General features: G+C 49.2%; 1 protein-coding gene across 3 annotated transcripts in view; it reads right to left on the reverse strand.

Annotated features, from left to right (window-relative positions):
* The window catches only part of NCOA3 (nuclear receptor coactivator 3), a 98,652-nt gene that overhangs the window by 12,748 nt on the left and 69,101 nt on the right, over nt 1-16,803 (reverse strand). For all 3 annotated transcript variants that reach the window (XM_066586974.1, XM_066586975.1, XM_066586973.1), the window contains 3 exons: nt 6,801-6,936; nt 979-1,167; nt 669-902 (listed from right to left, as the gene is read on the reverse strand). In XM_066586974.1, the coding sequence (XP_066443071.1) occupies nt 669-902; nt 979-1,167; nt 6,801-6,936 (559 nt within the window). The remainder of the gene's footprint in view (nt 1-668; nt 903-978; nt 1,168-6,800; nt 6,937-16,803) is intronic.

Raw genomic sequence — 16,803 nt, forward strand, 5'->3', positions numbered from 1 at the left:
AGCATCCCTCACACTACACCCCGCCATACCGTGCACATCTCCACCCCGCCATACCGTGCACATCTCCACCTCACCATACCGCATTCCCTAAACAAACCCCTTTGTACTCCGCCTGATAACATGCTCCCTGACCTACTGACTGCAATCCCTGCCCCCTGCAGTTATACCGATCCTGCTGTCACACGGCTAAATGTCTGACCATTGTCTGTGTGTAGCATCCCTCACTCTCCACCTCACCATACTGTGCACATCTCCACCCCCCCCCCCCATACCGTGCACATCTCCATCCCCCCATACCGCGCACATCTCCAGCCCCTTTACCTTCTGTATCCCCCCATTACTTGTAGTATGTAAGCTCGTTGGAGCAGGACCCGCACCCCTATTGTTTCCATCAGCTGATTACTATGTAACCGTGGTTCTGTAATGTTTGTCCTTCTGTCTTTCTGTATCCCCTGTCTGTGTAAGCGCTGCGGGATATGTTGGCGCTATACAAATACAGATTATTATTATGCAAAGGTCATTATCCGTATACATCCCCCGCCTTGCCCTCCCGAGCAGTCTGCTCAATGTACCGATCACACCAGATGGAGGAACACTACAACTACCATCATCAAGCGGGAAGTGGATTTTAATAGCTTTCTAGTCTCATCCTGGATACATGCACTCACTCATCGGCATCATCTGCTGCTGCAGCACCGGCTGGCTCCCTGGAATACTGTTGGACCGCGCTGGAAGCCCCGCCATGTTTCCACTCATTGCCGGCCGTGGCATGGATGTGTTGTACTCCGGTCCCTGCCTCCCAACTGGCCCAGTGCTGGAGGGCTCCATGCGGCTGACAGCCGAGTTCTGCACAGCCCACTCACCCGCTGGGTGCTGGCTCATGCCCCTGCTGGGACCGTTACCTGAAAAGGAAGGGGAATAGTTAAAGTCCCAGAATGACCAACCCAGCTCACTTCCCCAGTACAACCAGCTGCGTACCCATCAGCCCAAAGCCATCTTGTGCGTCCATCATTCGCGGACTTCCCATCATACTTTGCTTTGGCATAATTGGAAAATTACTGACACTCCTGACCGGCGGGGTGGCGTTGCCTGGGATGGTGCTGTCCAATGACATTGCCCGATTGAAAGGAGGCCGAGTGACTTGTACATTCTGTGGACTCCTCATACCTAAAGATTAGAGAGCCAAATCAGGTAAAACCGGAAACACAGTGCAATCAAAATAACATGGTATAGCGCAAATGTAAGAACCGCCCAGAGAACGGAACCAAAGGGGTTAACCAGCTTATAAAAACGCCTATTAACCCTGCATACATGACAAGAGTGAGGCCCTCTTACCTGCGGTGATCTAGCAGGCCTGCCGGTCTTAAGCCGATAACACATGACCGCTGCAGCCAATCAGAGGCCATAGTCACCTGCTGCAGCGACTAGTATCATGGCTTCCACTGCTGAGAGGTAATGCCAGCCGACTGACATGTGACCGCTGCAGCCAATCAGAGGCCATAGTCACCTGCTGCAGCGACTAGTATCATGGCTTCCACTGCTGAGAGGTAATGCCAGCCGACTGACATGTGACCGCTGCAGCCAATCAGAGGCCATAGTGCTCACCTGCCGCAGCGACTAGCATCACGGCTTCCACTGCTGAGAGGTAATACCACCCGCCCGGCATGTGACCTCTGCAGCCAATCAGAGGACATAGTGCTCACCTGCCGCAGCGACTAGTATCACGGCTCCCACTGCTGAGAGGTAATACCACCCGCCCGGCATGTGACCTCTGCAGCCAATCAGAGGCCATAGTGCTCACCTGCCGCAGCGACTAGTATCATGGCTCCCACTGCTGAGAAGTAATGCCACCCGCCCGGCATGTGACCTCTGCAGCCAATCAGAGGCCATAGTGCTCACCTGCCGCAGCGACTAGTATCATGGCTCCCACTGCTGAGAGGTAATACCACCCGCCCGGCATGTGACCTCTGCAGCCAATCAGAGGCCATAGTGCTCACCTGCTGCAGCGACTAGTATCATGGCTCCCACTGCTGAGAGGTAATGCCAGCCGACTGACATGTGACCTCTGCAGCCAATCAGAGGCCATAGTGCTCACCTGCCACAGCGACTAGTATCACGGCTTCCACTGCTGAGAGGTAATACCACCCGCCCGGCATGTGACCTCTGCAGCCAATCAGAGGCCATAGTGCTCACCTGCCGCAGCGACTAGTATCATGGCTCCCACTGCTGAGAGGTAATGCCACCCGCCCGGCATGTGACCGCTGCAGCCAATCAGAGGCCATAGTGCTCACCTGCTGCAGTGACTAGCATCATGGCTCCCACTGCTGAGAGGTAATGCCACCCGCCCGGCATGTGACCGCTGCAGCCAATCAGAGGCCATAGTGCTCACCTGCCGCAGCGACTAGTATCACGGCTTCCACTGCTGAGAGGTAATACCACCCGCCCGGCATGTGACCGCTGCAGCCAATCAGAGGCCATAGTGCTCACCTGCCGCAGCGACTAGTATCATGGCTCCCACTGCTGAGAGGTAATACCACCCGCCCGGCATGTGACCGCTGCAGCCGCAGATCGCTGGGGAATTAGAGGTGATCACTCGTTTTCTAATACTTGCAGGATTTCAGGTCTCTTTACAGAGTGCGGCCACTTAAAGCGCTGTGAGAAGTTACTCAACTGTTTAATAACCTCTGCTACTGATCAGTGAACAGGAACAAATCCAGAGGAGCTCCTGACCCCAGACTTCCCACAGAGGAGAGTCTGTTACAGTGTATCAGTAATGAAATCCACCCCGAGCTGAACACAACAGCAGCTCAAATCCCTCTCCTGGGCGGGATTGTTCCCATTCACTGACAGCAAGCAGACATTTTGGAAATTGATTAAAAACTGAAACACAAATGGGAGAATAATTATTATTACAGCCTTAAATTTAGTGTAAAACTACTGCCGGCTGAAGATGCGCCAAATGCGTCCCCGTCTCGCACCGCAGCGCCGGCGCATCTTGCTGCACATATCAGACCCTTCCGTCCTGACAACGCCTTTTGCTCCTTTTACTTTGGGCCAAAACTTTGACAAATTTAAAAGACGCATCTAGGCCACGCCCCCTCTGAGGTGCTAAAAGCGTTTCACACGCAAATATGAAGGGCAGCCTGGATGCCCCCTGAGTGAACGGGCGAGTGACATCACTGCTCATTAGTTGGCACTCATCGTTAAGAATCGCTCACTTCTCTTCAGCGTTTCACATTCCTGCACAAGCGGCGAGTGTTTAAGCGAGAAGTGAATGAGCCAACGGTGTTATTCAGTCCTGTTGCGTCTGAACGATGAATGAAGCGCGCACTATTGTCATCCGTCATTCTGTCGTTGGCGAGCGATTACCGGGGAACACGATTTTCGTTGACTTGGATCTTACATTTTATTTTACTAACTTTTGGCCTTTGAATAAAAAAATGCCCCCAGTTTTTCTCTCTCACATATTTAAGGATACAGGATGGCCTCCGCCATACAAAATGTACAATCAACAAGCATCTACATGTGAGGTTCACTTACTTATTAGAGATGAGCGAGCACCAAAATGCTCGAGAGCTCGTTTCAAGTAACGAACCCCATTGAAGTCAATGGGGGACTGAAGCATTCTTCAACGTGCCCGATGCTCCGCACTGTTCTCAATGGAGCCGCGGCTGCGGCCGGCACCCCGAATTGTTTTTCATGGAAGGGCTTTACATATCAGCCCTTCCCTGAAAACAATCATTTTAGGATTAAAGATCAGGACTACCAAGCCGGGGACGGTGCGGAGAAGTCGCGGCTGAGCCCCGGCAGCCAAGGGCAAGTGAGTCAACATTTTTTTGGACACTATTTTTCAGGTTTTTTTTAGGGAAGGGCTTATATTTAAAACCCTTCCCTGAAATCTAATTCCTGGGGGGCGGCAGCAGGATCCTCTACCGCAGCTGTCATGTGTGACAGCTGCGGTAGGGAATTGAAGAATGTGACAGATGTAGCAGCAGGGAATTCTTTTTACTAGCGGGGATGAAGGAAACATAAGCCACATGCGGCAGGTGTGTTCTTCATCCCCGCGGGGGACACGGCAGCAACGGAGAGGTAAGTTTTTTTTTTACACTAAAACTATTGTTTTTCAGGGAAGGGCTTATATGTAAAGGGGTGTCGGCAGCAGCCGCGGCTCCATTGAAGACAGGTGGGGAGGAGAGGGTCAAGATTTTCTCGAGCACCTCGTGGTGCTCGGCTCGAGTAACGAGTACATCGCGTATGCTAATGCTCGGACGAGCATGCTCGCTCATCTCTATTAGTTATCTTGTCCTTACAGAGATATTGTTTTTGTACGTCAGATTGTGTGCAAGTAGCAGCAGTTAGAGGGGTTCTAGTCTTCCCTTGTACAGATGAGAATAGGGCTGATCCCTCTGCACTGTGACAGCCCTTCAGATATTTGTAGACCGCTATTAAGTCTCCTCTCAGCCTTCTCTTCTGCTAAACATTCCCAGATCCTTTACCCGTTCCTCATAGGACATGATTTGCAGACCGCTCACCATCTTGGGAACTCTTCCCTGAACTTGCTCCAGTTTGTCTGTGTCTTGTATAAAGTGGGGTGCCCAGAACTGGACCCAGTATTCCAGATGGGGTCTGACTAAGGAAGAGTAGAGGGGATAATGACCTCACGTGATCTAGACTCTGTGCTTCTCTTAATACATCCCAGAACTGGACCCAGTATTCCAGATGGGGTCTGACTAAGGAAGAGTAGAGGGGATAATGACCTCACGTGATCTAGACTCTATGCTTCTCTTAATACATCCCAGAATTGTGTTTGCCTTTTTGGCTGCTGCATCACATTGTTGACTCATGTTCAGTCTATGATCTATTAGTATACCCAAGTCTTTTTCACATGTGCTGCTGCTAAGCCAAATACCCCCATTAAACCATGTATGTTACGGCAATACACAAAGCCACTGCCACTTCAAAAGTAGTGCAGAAATGCAATTTTATCTGAATGGAAAGTAGGATGCCTTCACTTCTTTTACAAATAAGTTTTCCTCGTGCAGTTTAGCTGCTCGGAGTTCTGAAGCCTTTATTGATAGTCCCAGACCTCGTGCCAAATCATTCAGCTCTTCCTGATCAAATCCCTTACGAACTAAGTCATCTTCAATTTCAACATCTTCATCATTGCTGTCACTTAGTTTTTCACCAATCATGTTCTTCAAGAGAGGGTAGTTCAAGGGTAGGCCCTGAGATTTCAGCTGAATGAGACACTGGACGTCGAGCCGCTGGTAGACTCGGACGTCGAGCCGCTGGGAGACTCGGACGTCGAGCCGCTGGGAGACTCGGACGTCGAGCCGCTGGGAGACTCGGACGTCGAGCCGCTGGGAGACTCGGACATCGAGCCGCTGGGAGACTCGGACGTCGAGCCGCTGGGAGACTCGGACGTCGAGCCGCTGGGAGACTCGGACGTCGAGCCGCTGGTAGACTCGGACGTCGAGCCGCTGGTAGACTCGGACGTCGAGCCGCTGGTAGACTCGGACGTCGAGCCGCTGGTAGACTCGGACGTCGAGCCGCTGGTAGACTCGGACGTCGAGCCGCTGGTAGACTCGGACGTCGAGCCGCTGGTAGACTCGGACGTCGAGCCGCTGGTAGACTCGGACGTCGAGCCGCTGGTAGACTCGGACGTCGAGCCGCTGGTAGACTCGGACGTCCAGCCACTGGTAGGGAGAATTCCTGTCGGTACTTTTAGTAAACAAATCCGTTCCCACCATGGAATCTATAATCGATACTCTCACATTGAGGAAATTGATGGAAAAAAGTCTTTTCTTAAGAAAAGGTTCACTTGCACAACTTCCTTTGTTGTATATTTTATTACGTGCCCCTGCGATTTGGGCTATGTAGGTAAAACGAGCATGGAGGCTCGCACTCGCATAGTCAACCATAAACGCACAATCCGCAAAGGTAGGACCGACTTACTAATTCCAAAGCATTTTAGTGAATGCAGACACTCCATTTGCCAGTTAAAAGTTATAATTCTAGACTGGGTGGCTCCGTTGCCAAGCGATGGAGATCGGTTGGGCCTTTTGAAGCACAAAGAATCCTAGAATGGTAGAGTTGAAAGGGACCTCCAGGGTCATCGGCATCTTCGGGGTCATCGGGTCCTCCAGGGTCAGTGCAGGATTCACTAAATCATCCCAGACAGATATTTGTCCCGCCTTTGTTTGGAGACTTCCATTGAAAGAACTCACTGCATTGAAAGTGTCAAAAGTTGTTCACTAAGTCATAGAAGAATCTGGGAATAAACATTTATAACAACTTTTGACACTTTCAATAGAGGGCTAAACTCTTCATGAAGATGTGTGCGTCAGTGGGAGGTATGGGACATCTACAGCACAGATAACACTGCTGACCTGGTGACCCCCTAACACTAATTCAGGGACTATCAAACCTTCACTCCCATATCAGTGACTATTATTCCCACCCAGGTCTATGCCTTGCCAGAGGTTTGTGTGTATATATGCATGCCTCTTCGGATCCATTTCATTTAAGCCTGAAGCAGACCCCTGCGTTGGTTCGGTAGCTGCTGTAACATCATGTATTTTTGTAGCCAGTAAAAGGTATCATATCTACAAGACGACTTGGTTGATTTAGATAAAAATATGATTGTTCCCAGCCAGAGATACCAAGAAACCAAAGTCAACAAAAACTTTTTTTTAAATTGTTCCCCGGTGTTATCGCTCACTTTTGTTCAACGAACCTTTAAGCTCCTCAAAAGGCAGAATGTTTATCATACAGCAATTAGCAGAGAACTGCTGGCGTACCTAGTGGTGGATTGTCCTGGAACACCGGCTGCTTGGTCGGCATGTTACCGGCATTAGAGCTGACAGAATTGGTATAGAAGTCAGAACCAGCAAGGTCACCAAGTATCGCGTCCAAGTGATCCAGGTCTCCGGACACCTGAGGAAAAACAGATCACATTGTCTGCACTCATAGATAAATGGAGGCATGGCGCTATAATCTATGTGAGATGGGTAGCCGAGACTCAGAGATCAGGGCATAAGATTACTGCCACCCGAAGGCAAATACATATATAATTTTATAATAAACTAGCTGACCCGTCGCGCGTTGCTGCGAAGACAGACAGACATACATTCATTCGTTTTTATGTATCTAGATAACAACCAATCACAGCACAGCTTTCATGTTACCTCAGCAGTATAATATATAACAACCAATCACAGCGCAGCTTTCATGTTACCTCAGCATTCCCAATATCCAGGAATTGTCTTGTGATACGTTCGGCGGATGCATCATTTTGTAGTTGAACACGCCTCCCGTTGCTCGTAATGCCTTTTGCTTTCGTGCTTGAGATGCAAATCAAACGATCTTTGTCTGGGGGGGGGGGGGGGGGCGTAACTGTCGACGACGCTCGCACACGCGCTCCATTTATCATAGCATAAATGTACTATGCCTATAATCTTCCCAGGAGTGTACTCAACAACTTCCCAAAGTCTCATGGCGATCGGATGAATGGTGTAGGAATGCATAAAGGACAGACAGACATTTATATATATCAGGAAGTGAGAGAATTACATTCCGTACGTACGATTTGGACGCTAATTGTTTTGTGCTTAGAATTGAATAATGGAGTTGGTACCCAATAACTTTTCCTATTTTTTTTAACTTTATTTTCTTTATTAAGGAAAATCTGCACAGTACATGATAAAGTCATGTGGTAAATAAACCCGATATTGCATATGGTACATGCTGTGCTATAACTTGCTGAGACGTATAACATAACGTTTTCCTTGTACATTTTTTCTTTTGGACCGTCCATGCCTATTGGTTGGATTCCTTATGAGATAGAGCTCTGCGTTTGCTATTTGCTTAGTAAATGGGGGCACAGGAGAGCGTGTGGGGGGGGGGGGGGGGAACATAAGTCTGGGAGTTCAGTCTGCAGATAAGGTGGAGTTGGTATCCAGCCAGATAGCCCACATTTTATGACATTTGTTTGGGCAGCCTCTGTTTTGGTAAATAATTTTTTCGTAGGAGATTACTGTGTTCACCGACCGAACCCAACATGAGATGGTAGGGATTCCCGCAGCCATCCAGTAAGTGGCTATTGTTTTACGTGCCAGGAATAAGGTCTTCTGTAGGAAAGTGCGGGTGTGGTGGGGCCACTCCTCTTCCTCCAATAGGCCGAATAGGATCGTCTTGGGGTCCATCCCAATATTAAGGGGGGGTGGTAGTAGTGAGTTTAGGAAGGATACAATCTCAGACCAGAATCCGTTTACCAGGGGGCAGTCCCAAATCAAATGCCAGAAGTTAGCTTCTGGCTGGCGGCATCTATGGCAGGAGTTTGAGGAAGAGTTGCCCATTTTATATAGACGGCTGGGTGTGAGGTATGCTTGGTGGATAATATATAGCTGGATCAGTTTATTGTTGACTGCAGGGGAGACTAAGAGATGGGATTCGGATATATCCGTCCAGTCCTCCGGTGTTAAGGACGGGATGGCAGTCTTCCATCTATCGTAGGCTGAGGGCAGGTTATGGTCGGTTTTTGCTGAGAGGAGATGCGTGTAGAGCACCGAGATTAGGCCCTTGGGCCCCTGGGATCTGAGGATACCAATTGTGGGGTATTTGGATATGTTTGTGGAGGTGGGTGGGAATTGGGAGTTCAGGGCATGCCTCAGCTGGAAGGATCTAAACAGCTGAAGTTGTGGGGACTGTATTTTTTCCCGCAATTGGTTAAATGTGAGGAGACTCCCGTCCGTATAAACGTCTCCCACCGACACCACCCCAAAAGACCTCCAGTATTGGGGGTCTGGGACCAACTGCAGGGCCTTAAGGCCGGGATTGTTCCATAAGGGAAGTTCACACATTACTCCTTTGTACTGTTGGATGGCCTTAGCCTCCTTCCACACCTTTAAAGCTAGTTTGTGAAGTGGCAGTGTATCGGGGGGGTTGGTATGTTCTGGGAATTCCAGGAAATTTAAAAGGTTGTTACCCTTTACTTGTTTTGCCAGGTATTGGTCAGCGATGGGCATTTCCCGCTCTAGGAACCAGCTCCGGACGTTGCGTAGCTGTCCGGCTAGGTAATATACGTGCAGGTCTGGGAGCGCCATTCCAGCCCGCTCCTTCGGTCTCTGTAGGGTCGAAAGACTAAGCTTGGATCGTGTGGAGTTCCAAATGAAAGATGTAGTGAAGGAATTGAGGGCTTGGAAGATGCGTTTGGGTACAGTTATTGGCATATGTTGTAGTATATACAGGCATTTAGGTTGAATAGCCATCTTTATCAGGTTTATGCGGCCAGCCACCGAAAGCGGTAATTTGGCCCATCGCTCTAGTTTATTTTTGACATTTCCGAGCAGTGGGTCGATATTATCTTTTATGGCGTTATTTGGATTTCGGGACATATATATTCCCAAGTATTTGAATGTGGAGACCACGGCTAGGTTACATCTGGCGACACACGGGTCTGTTATTGGGTTGAGATTTGTATATAGAATCGTGGACTTGGGCCAGTTGACATGTAAGCCCGATAGGTGGGAAAATTTGTCAATTTGGGACATAGCGTGGGAGAAGGAGGTTATAGGGTCTGACAAAAATAGGATTGTATCATCCGCATATAAGCCTACTTTACTTTCAAGGCCCGCCCATTTAATGCCGGTTACTTCAGGGGTGCTTCTTAACCGAATCGCCATGGCTTCGATGGCCATGGCAAATAGAGCCGGGGACAGCGGGCAGCCCTGACGGGTGCCTCTTGCGAGGCGGAACTCGGTGGATGGGATGCCATTTACTATTACATTGGCGCTTGGCGATTTGTAAATGGTTTTAACCCATTGTAAGAATTGGGGGCCAAACCCGAAGCGAACCAGGCAGGCCTCGAGAAAAGTCCACTCCAGCGAATCGAAGGCCTTCATTATGTCTAGTGAGACCAATGCCCAGGGCATGTTAAACTGTTTGCCCAGTTGAATTGCTGTCTGTACTCTCCGTATGTTGATTGTTGTGGATTTTCCTGGCATGAAGCCGGTCTGGTCAGGGTGTATAATGGATAGGATTACTTGATTTAGTCTTGTGGCCAGGAGTTTTGTTAGGATTTTGGCACCGACATTTACCAGGGATATGGGCCGGTATGAGCTACAGTCTGTGGGGTCTTTGTCCGGTTTCAAAATGACTATAATAGATGCTCCGTAGAACGAGGGTGGGAGGGATTGGTCTAATTGGGCCTGTTGTAATGTTTCTAATAGCAGCGGGGCCAGTTGTTCGTCATATTTCCGGTACACTTCAATCGGGAGGCCATCGGGGCCCGGGGCTGTATTAGGTGCCATGTCTCGGATTGTCTGCCGTATTTCGTCTAGGGTGATTGGGGCCTCCAGGAACTCTACCTGTTCTTCGGACAATGTTGGAAAGGTCAGGTCACTCAGGTAGTCTAGAATATCTGCCTTTGTAAAATTTGTGGGTGAGCTATACAGGTTCGCGTAGTATTCTTTAAAGCGATTTGTGATGGCTGGGGCGTCGGTCAGCTCCTCACCATTTTGATCTTTTATCTGAAGGATCGTGTTTAGGCGTTTCTCGTGTTTAATCAGATTGGCTAACAAATGGCTGGATTGGTTACCTAGTTCGAAATTATATTGCTTCGCAAAGAATAATTTGCGTTTGGCCTTAGCGTGGACTTGGTGTTTGTAGAGGCGGGAACAACTGAGCCATGAGTCCGTGGGGTTATCAGTGTAGGTCTTTTCTGCCTCAAGTGTCTTGATTTCTATCTCTCTGTCCGCCTGGGATGTCGTTTGTTTGATATATGCAATGGCTGATTTAAGGAACCCCCGAAGGTATGCTTTAAGGGTATCCCATCTCAGGGCCGGGTGGGTGTTGTTATTATGGGCATCTAAGAAGAGGGATATGTGGAACGGAGTTTGGTCGTCTGGGCCTAACAATTTGAGCCAAAACGGGTGTAGTTTCCAGATAGGCAAAATTTTGAGTTGGGGAAATTTCAGTGTTAGGAGTATGGGACTGTGGTCCGATATTCCCCGCGGACAATGTGCTATATCTGAAAGATATACTGCCACCTCCGCGGAGCTGAATATATAGTCAATTCTTGAGAGGGAGTTCTGGCCGGGGGAGTGGCAAGTGTATTCCAGGGTGTCAGGATGGTGTAACCGCCAGAGGTCGACCCAACCCACGCTCTCGGTTATCTGCCGGAGGGAGGAGTTAGTGCTTGTAGTTGTGTTGGCCAGGGCATAGAATTTGTCCTTGGTCGGGTCCATTACCAGGTTAAAGTCTCCCATACAGAGTACTCCTACTGAGGGGTATTGGTGTGCGAAGGTCACAGCCGTCTGAAGGAGGGAGAGGTTATTGTGTGGTGGGTTATAGATACATAAGATGACATAGGGTTTGGAATCTATTTCTGCATACACAAATATTGATCTACCCTCCGGGTCGGACATTAATAGGATTCCATCTTATGGATCTGTGTATAAGCAATGTAACGCCTCTGGAAGAGGAGGTGTGAAAGGAGTGGGCCGCCCACTGTACCCACAGCTTCTTAAGAGTATCGGCCCTGTCCCTGGTGAGGTGGGTCTCCTGCAGGCACACGATATGGGGGTTTGTTTGTTTAATAAAGGAGAAGACTTTCCTGCGCTTAAGGGCTGTGCCGAGACCGGGTACGTTCCAGCTAAGATATTTTAAAGACATTGGTATCGGTGTAAATATAGGTCTCAATCGGCGCCCCTATAATTGGGGGGGGGGGGGGGGGGGAAGGACTTTGCAAGTACAGAGCAGTGGGGGTCATCGGCACAGACAGTTCAGAACATATAACAACAATTGTCTCAAAACAGTTTAAACCGTTGGCTATTGGCATCCTGTCTGAATATGAACGTAGGAATCCCAAATTAGGGTTCCGGTAAATCTAAAGACAGGAGTCAATGAAAAACTTAAGCTACAAACTATCTGTAGGTAGCTGATCTTGCTGGGGGGTAAAGATCCCAGTGGCCTATGGGTGGCTGGCTTTGTCTGGTGGACTTAAATTATTAAATTAAAGTAACGTTGAGACACGGGAGGTCCCAGGCTACAGGTCCGCGGCATGGACGGCCGGCACACCACCAGTAGGTCAGGGGAATAATAAGCTTCTCAGCCACATTTCAACTTAGTATACATATTTATACATGTCATGGATTGGCGCCTCTTGGTGACACCGGATGCATTCTGAGCCACTCCAGAGCTTCAGTAGGAGAGTGTAAAAAAACTGCTTTTCCCTCTGCGGCGATGCGCAGGCGGGCCGGGTATGCCATTGAATAGGGAATATTTCTATCCCTAAGTTTCTTTTTGACCTCCATAAAGGTAGCTCTTTGTTTTTTCAAATCCGCAGAAAAGTCAGGGAAGATAGAGATCACTGAGTTGTCGTGTTTGAGTGGGCCTTTTAATCTGGCTTGGCGCAGGGCGGCGTCGCGATCTCTGCAGTTAAGAATTCTTGCTAGAAACGGGCGTGGGGGTGCGCCCGGCTGTGGTGGTTTCGCCGGGACGCGATGAGCTCTCTCCACGGCAAAGTGGGTAGAGAAGGTGTCTTCGCCCAACAATGATTTTAGCCAATTTTCCGCAAAGAGTTCTGGTTGTGAGCCTTCTGTCTTCTCAGGTAGGCCGATTATGCGTAAATTGTTGCGGCGCGCACGGTTTTCAAGATCGTCGGTTTTTGCTTGACAATATTCCGCTATTCTCATGGCTTTTTTAACTGTTGTGGGGATTGGACGCAGGGAGTCCTCCACATGCGAAATGCGGTCCTCCATCTCCCTCACCCTGCCGCGCATATTTTGTAGATCTTGTCTCAGGAGGGCTACGTCTGACTTGACCTCTTCTATCTTATCTGTAAGGGCGGACTTGCTTCCAGGAGTTGACGCATTGTTGCTTCCGGTGGCTGCCCGGATGCATCTTCGGTTTCTTTTGTTTGAGCGGGTCGCGTCGCTCGAGGGGTATGATCTGGAGTTTCGGTGCGTGAGAATTCTTTTAGTCTCTCTGCCGCAGAGCCGCTTTTTGCGAGCTCATGTTCACGGGCAGTTGTTTAACGTGTTTGACTGAGAGCGTAAGCGGTTTCTTTGGTGATGTGAACGTGTGAGTATTTCTGAGATTACTTGCTTATAGGCTTGGTTAGTCGATCCGGTAGCTTGTGAGGGTTCTGATAGAGAGTTTAGATTGTTATGGTCTCCGGGGGCCTCACTGTCACAGGGTCTCGACCGTCTTCCGGAGTTTGGCGTAGCGGTGAGATGAGTTATCAATATGGGGAGATATTATTTTTTGGCTCAGGTCAGTTCAGGTAGCTCAATCGGATAGTCGTCGGGTCTTAGCGGTCTCCTCTGTAGCGGTTAGGGGGTCTCAACAGAGCCGCAGAGGGGAGAGTCATAGAGTGGGGGGATACTTTTACGTTTTGCTGGCTCAAGTCCAAATTAGTTCGGAGGGGATGGGATTTCCCCGTCCGGGCTTCTCCTCTCCGGGCACTTGGCGTCTAGCTCGGCGGCGTGCCGCTGCTAGGTGTTGTCCCCCGACCTTTGTCCCCACTTACGATTTTTGTCGCCGGCTTCGCTGGGCCGGATCACGGTCGACGGGTCGTCTTGCCCCCGGCGTCCAGCCAGGTGTGGTGAGTCGCGTTCACTGCGGTGGTGAGAGTGCCGGGCGGTCAGCCGAGTCACGGTTCTCGGCGGCTCCGCGTCTGGCGAACCGCGGCAGGGGAATAGAGAGTTCTGCCTCTTCGCAGCAGCAAGGGGTCTCTGTTTCGCCAAACGGCTGGGGGCAGCGTGTTCCCAGGAGTCGTCAAGCCCAGCAACAGGCAACGGGACCGCCCGGACGGCTGTTCCACCAGGCCCGGTGCGTCGTGTCTTCGCGGCAGCGGGGAGAGGGCGCCAGCCGGTCCGTCAGGCCGTTCAGACCGTCAGCCCACGGCCCTCCGCGGATCGCGGATCGGCCGGGTCGTCTCAGGTGGCGAGTAGATAGCGCAGCCGGGTGCAGGAAATCCCAGTCCCGCGGGAGGCGTCTGGTCTCAGGGCCGTCGGCCGCTCAGGAGCAGAGGGGTTGATGTTTGTTCAGTCCCCAGCGGTGTGCACCAGGAGGCAAGGAAGCCGCTCGTGTACCCCCCGCGGTCGGGCTCAGGTATTTCGGCGGCGGCACTCTCAGCGGCGGCAGGGAGGGGAGTCCGGGAGGAAGTTCGGAGGCGGCTGCTCCTCAAAATGTAGTAGCGCTTGTCTCCCTGCAGCGCCCAGTCGGGACAACGAGCGCTCGACCCGCAGCCGCGGGAGAGGAGGGGAGGGGGATTCGCAGCAGGAGAAGAAGAAGAGATCGCTCGTGCACCTTCCGCAGTCGGGCTCAGGTGCTCCGGCGGAGGCGCTCACAGCGGCGGCAGGGGGGTAAGTCCAGGAGGGGGTTCGGAGGCGGCTGCACCGCAAGGTGGAGGATCGCGTGTCCCCCTGCAGCGCCCAGTCGGGACGGTGAGTGTTCGCCCCGCAGCCGCAGGAGGGGAGGGGGGTTCCAGGCGGCCGCCCGGACAGCTCGGGCCGACGGGTCAGCTCCGCGAGCACCGGCTTGTTTTTCGGAGGGAGAGGAGAAGGGCTGTTCTGCCTTTCAGATCAGTTCGCAGGCGGGGTAGGTCTCCGGCAATGCCACTCCGGACGCCAGCAGCGGCGGGAAGCAGACAGGGCGTTGGCGCGGTCTCACCTCCGGGCCGGTCCACGCCGCTCCACAGTACGTTCGACGGGTGTAGTCAGTCCCGGTTCCGTCCCAGCCTCCTGCAGCAGGTTTTAGAAGACTTTCTTGTCCTATTATGGCACCCTAAGGTCAGGATTCTTGCAGGATTAGCTTTTCCCCTGGGGAGCTCCTCTTAAGTGCGACTTGCCATGTTGGTAGCTGGCCACGCCCCCCTAACTTTTCCTATTTATGACATAATCAATGCTCGTGCCAAATTTCAAGTTTCTATGACACCGGGAAGCGAGAAAATTAAATTCTGTACGTAAAATTTGGACGCTAATTCTTTGGCGCATAGAATTGAATAATCGAGTTGGGACCCATTAGTGTTTCCTATTTATGACATATTCAATGCTCGTGCCAAATTTCAAGTTTCTATGACATTGGGAAGCGAGAAAATTAGATTCCGTACGTAAAATTTGGACGCTAATTTTTTGGCCCTTACAATTGAATAATCGAGTTGGGACCCATTAGCTTTTCCTATTTATGACATAATCAATGCTCGTGCCAAATTTCATGTTTCTGCGACATCGGGAAGTGAGAGAATTAGTGGCAACGATGGAAATCGAACGATCTACGTGAGGGGGGGGCGTAACTGTCGACGACGCTCGCATGCGCGCCATTTATCATAGAATATTTGTACTATGCCTATAATCTTCCCAGGAGTGTACTCAACAACTTCCCAAAGTTTCATGGCGATCAGATGAATGGTGCAGTAATGCATAAAGGACAAACAGACAGACAGGCACGCAGATAGACAGACACGCAGACAGACAGACACGCAGACAGTCAATTTTATATATATAGAAAAGCCAGCCAATGCAAATATTTCTAATTCCACTCTAAATTACAACTAACACTGATTATACCAGCTTATAAACACTCAAACACTACGCCCCCTATGTACAAGAATATAACTACTATAATACTGCCCCCTATGTACAAGAATATAACTACTATAATACTGCCCCCTATGTACAAGAATATAACTACTATAATACTGCCCCCTATGTACAAGAATATAACTACTATAATACTGCCCCCTATGCACAAGAATATAACTACTATAATACTGCCCCCTATGTACAAGAATATAACTACTATAATACTGCCCCTATGTACAAGAATATAACTACTATAATACTGCCCCCTATGTACAAGAATATAACTACTATAATACTGCCTCCTATGTACAAGAATATAACTACTATAATACTGCCCCCTATGTACAAGAATATAACTACTATAATACTGCCCTCTATGTACAAGAATATAACTACTATAATACTGCCCCCTATGTACAAGAATATAACTACTATAATACTGCCTCTTATGTACAAGAATATAACTACTATAATACTACCCCCTATGTACAAGAATATAACTACTATAATACTACCCCCTATGTACAAGAATATAACTACTATAATACTGCCCCCTATGTACATGAATATAACTACTATAATACTGCCCTCTATGTACACGAATATAACTACTATAATACTGCCCCCTATGTACAAGAATATAACTACTATAATACTGCCCCCTATGTACAAGAATATAACTACTATAATACTGCCCCCTATGTACAAGAATATAACTACTATAATACTGCCCCCTATGTACAAGAATATAACTACTATAATACTGCCCCCTATGTACAAGAATATAACTACTATAATACTGCCTCCTATGTACAAGAATATAACTACTATAATACTGCCCCCAATGTACAAGGATATAACTACTATAATACTGCCCCCTATGTACAATAATATAACTACTATAATACTACCTCCTATGTACAAGAATATAACTACTATAATACTGCCCCTATGTACAAGAATATAACTACTATAATACTGCTCCTATGTACAAGAATATAAGTACTGTAATACCGCCCCTATGTACAAGAATATAACTACTATAATACTGCCCCCTATGTACAAGAATATAACTACTATAATACTGCCCCCTATGAACAAGAATATAACTACTATAATACTGCCTCCTATGTACAAGAATATAACTACTATAATACTGCCCCCAATGTACAAGAATATAACTACTATAATACTGCCTCCTATGTACAAGAATATG

The sequence above is a fragment of the Eleutherodactylus coqui genome, chromosome 13 (genome assembly GCF_035609145.1).
Source record: "Eleutherodactylus coqui strain aEleCoq1 chromosome 13, aEleCoq1.hap1, whole genome shotgun sequence".
In the NCBI taxonomy this organism is placed as follows: Eukaryota; Metazoa; Chordata; class Amphibia; order Anura; family Eleutherodactylidae; genus Eleutherodactylus; species Eleutherodactylus coqui.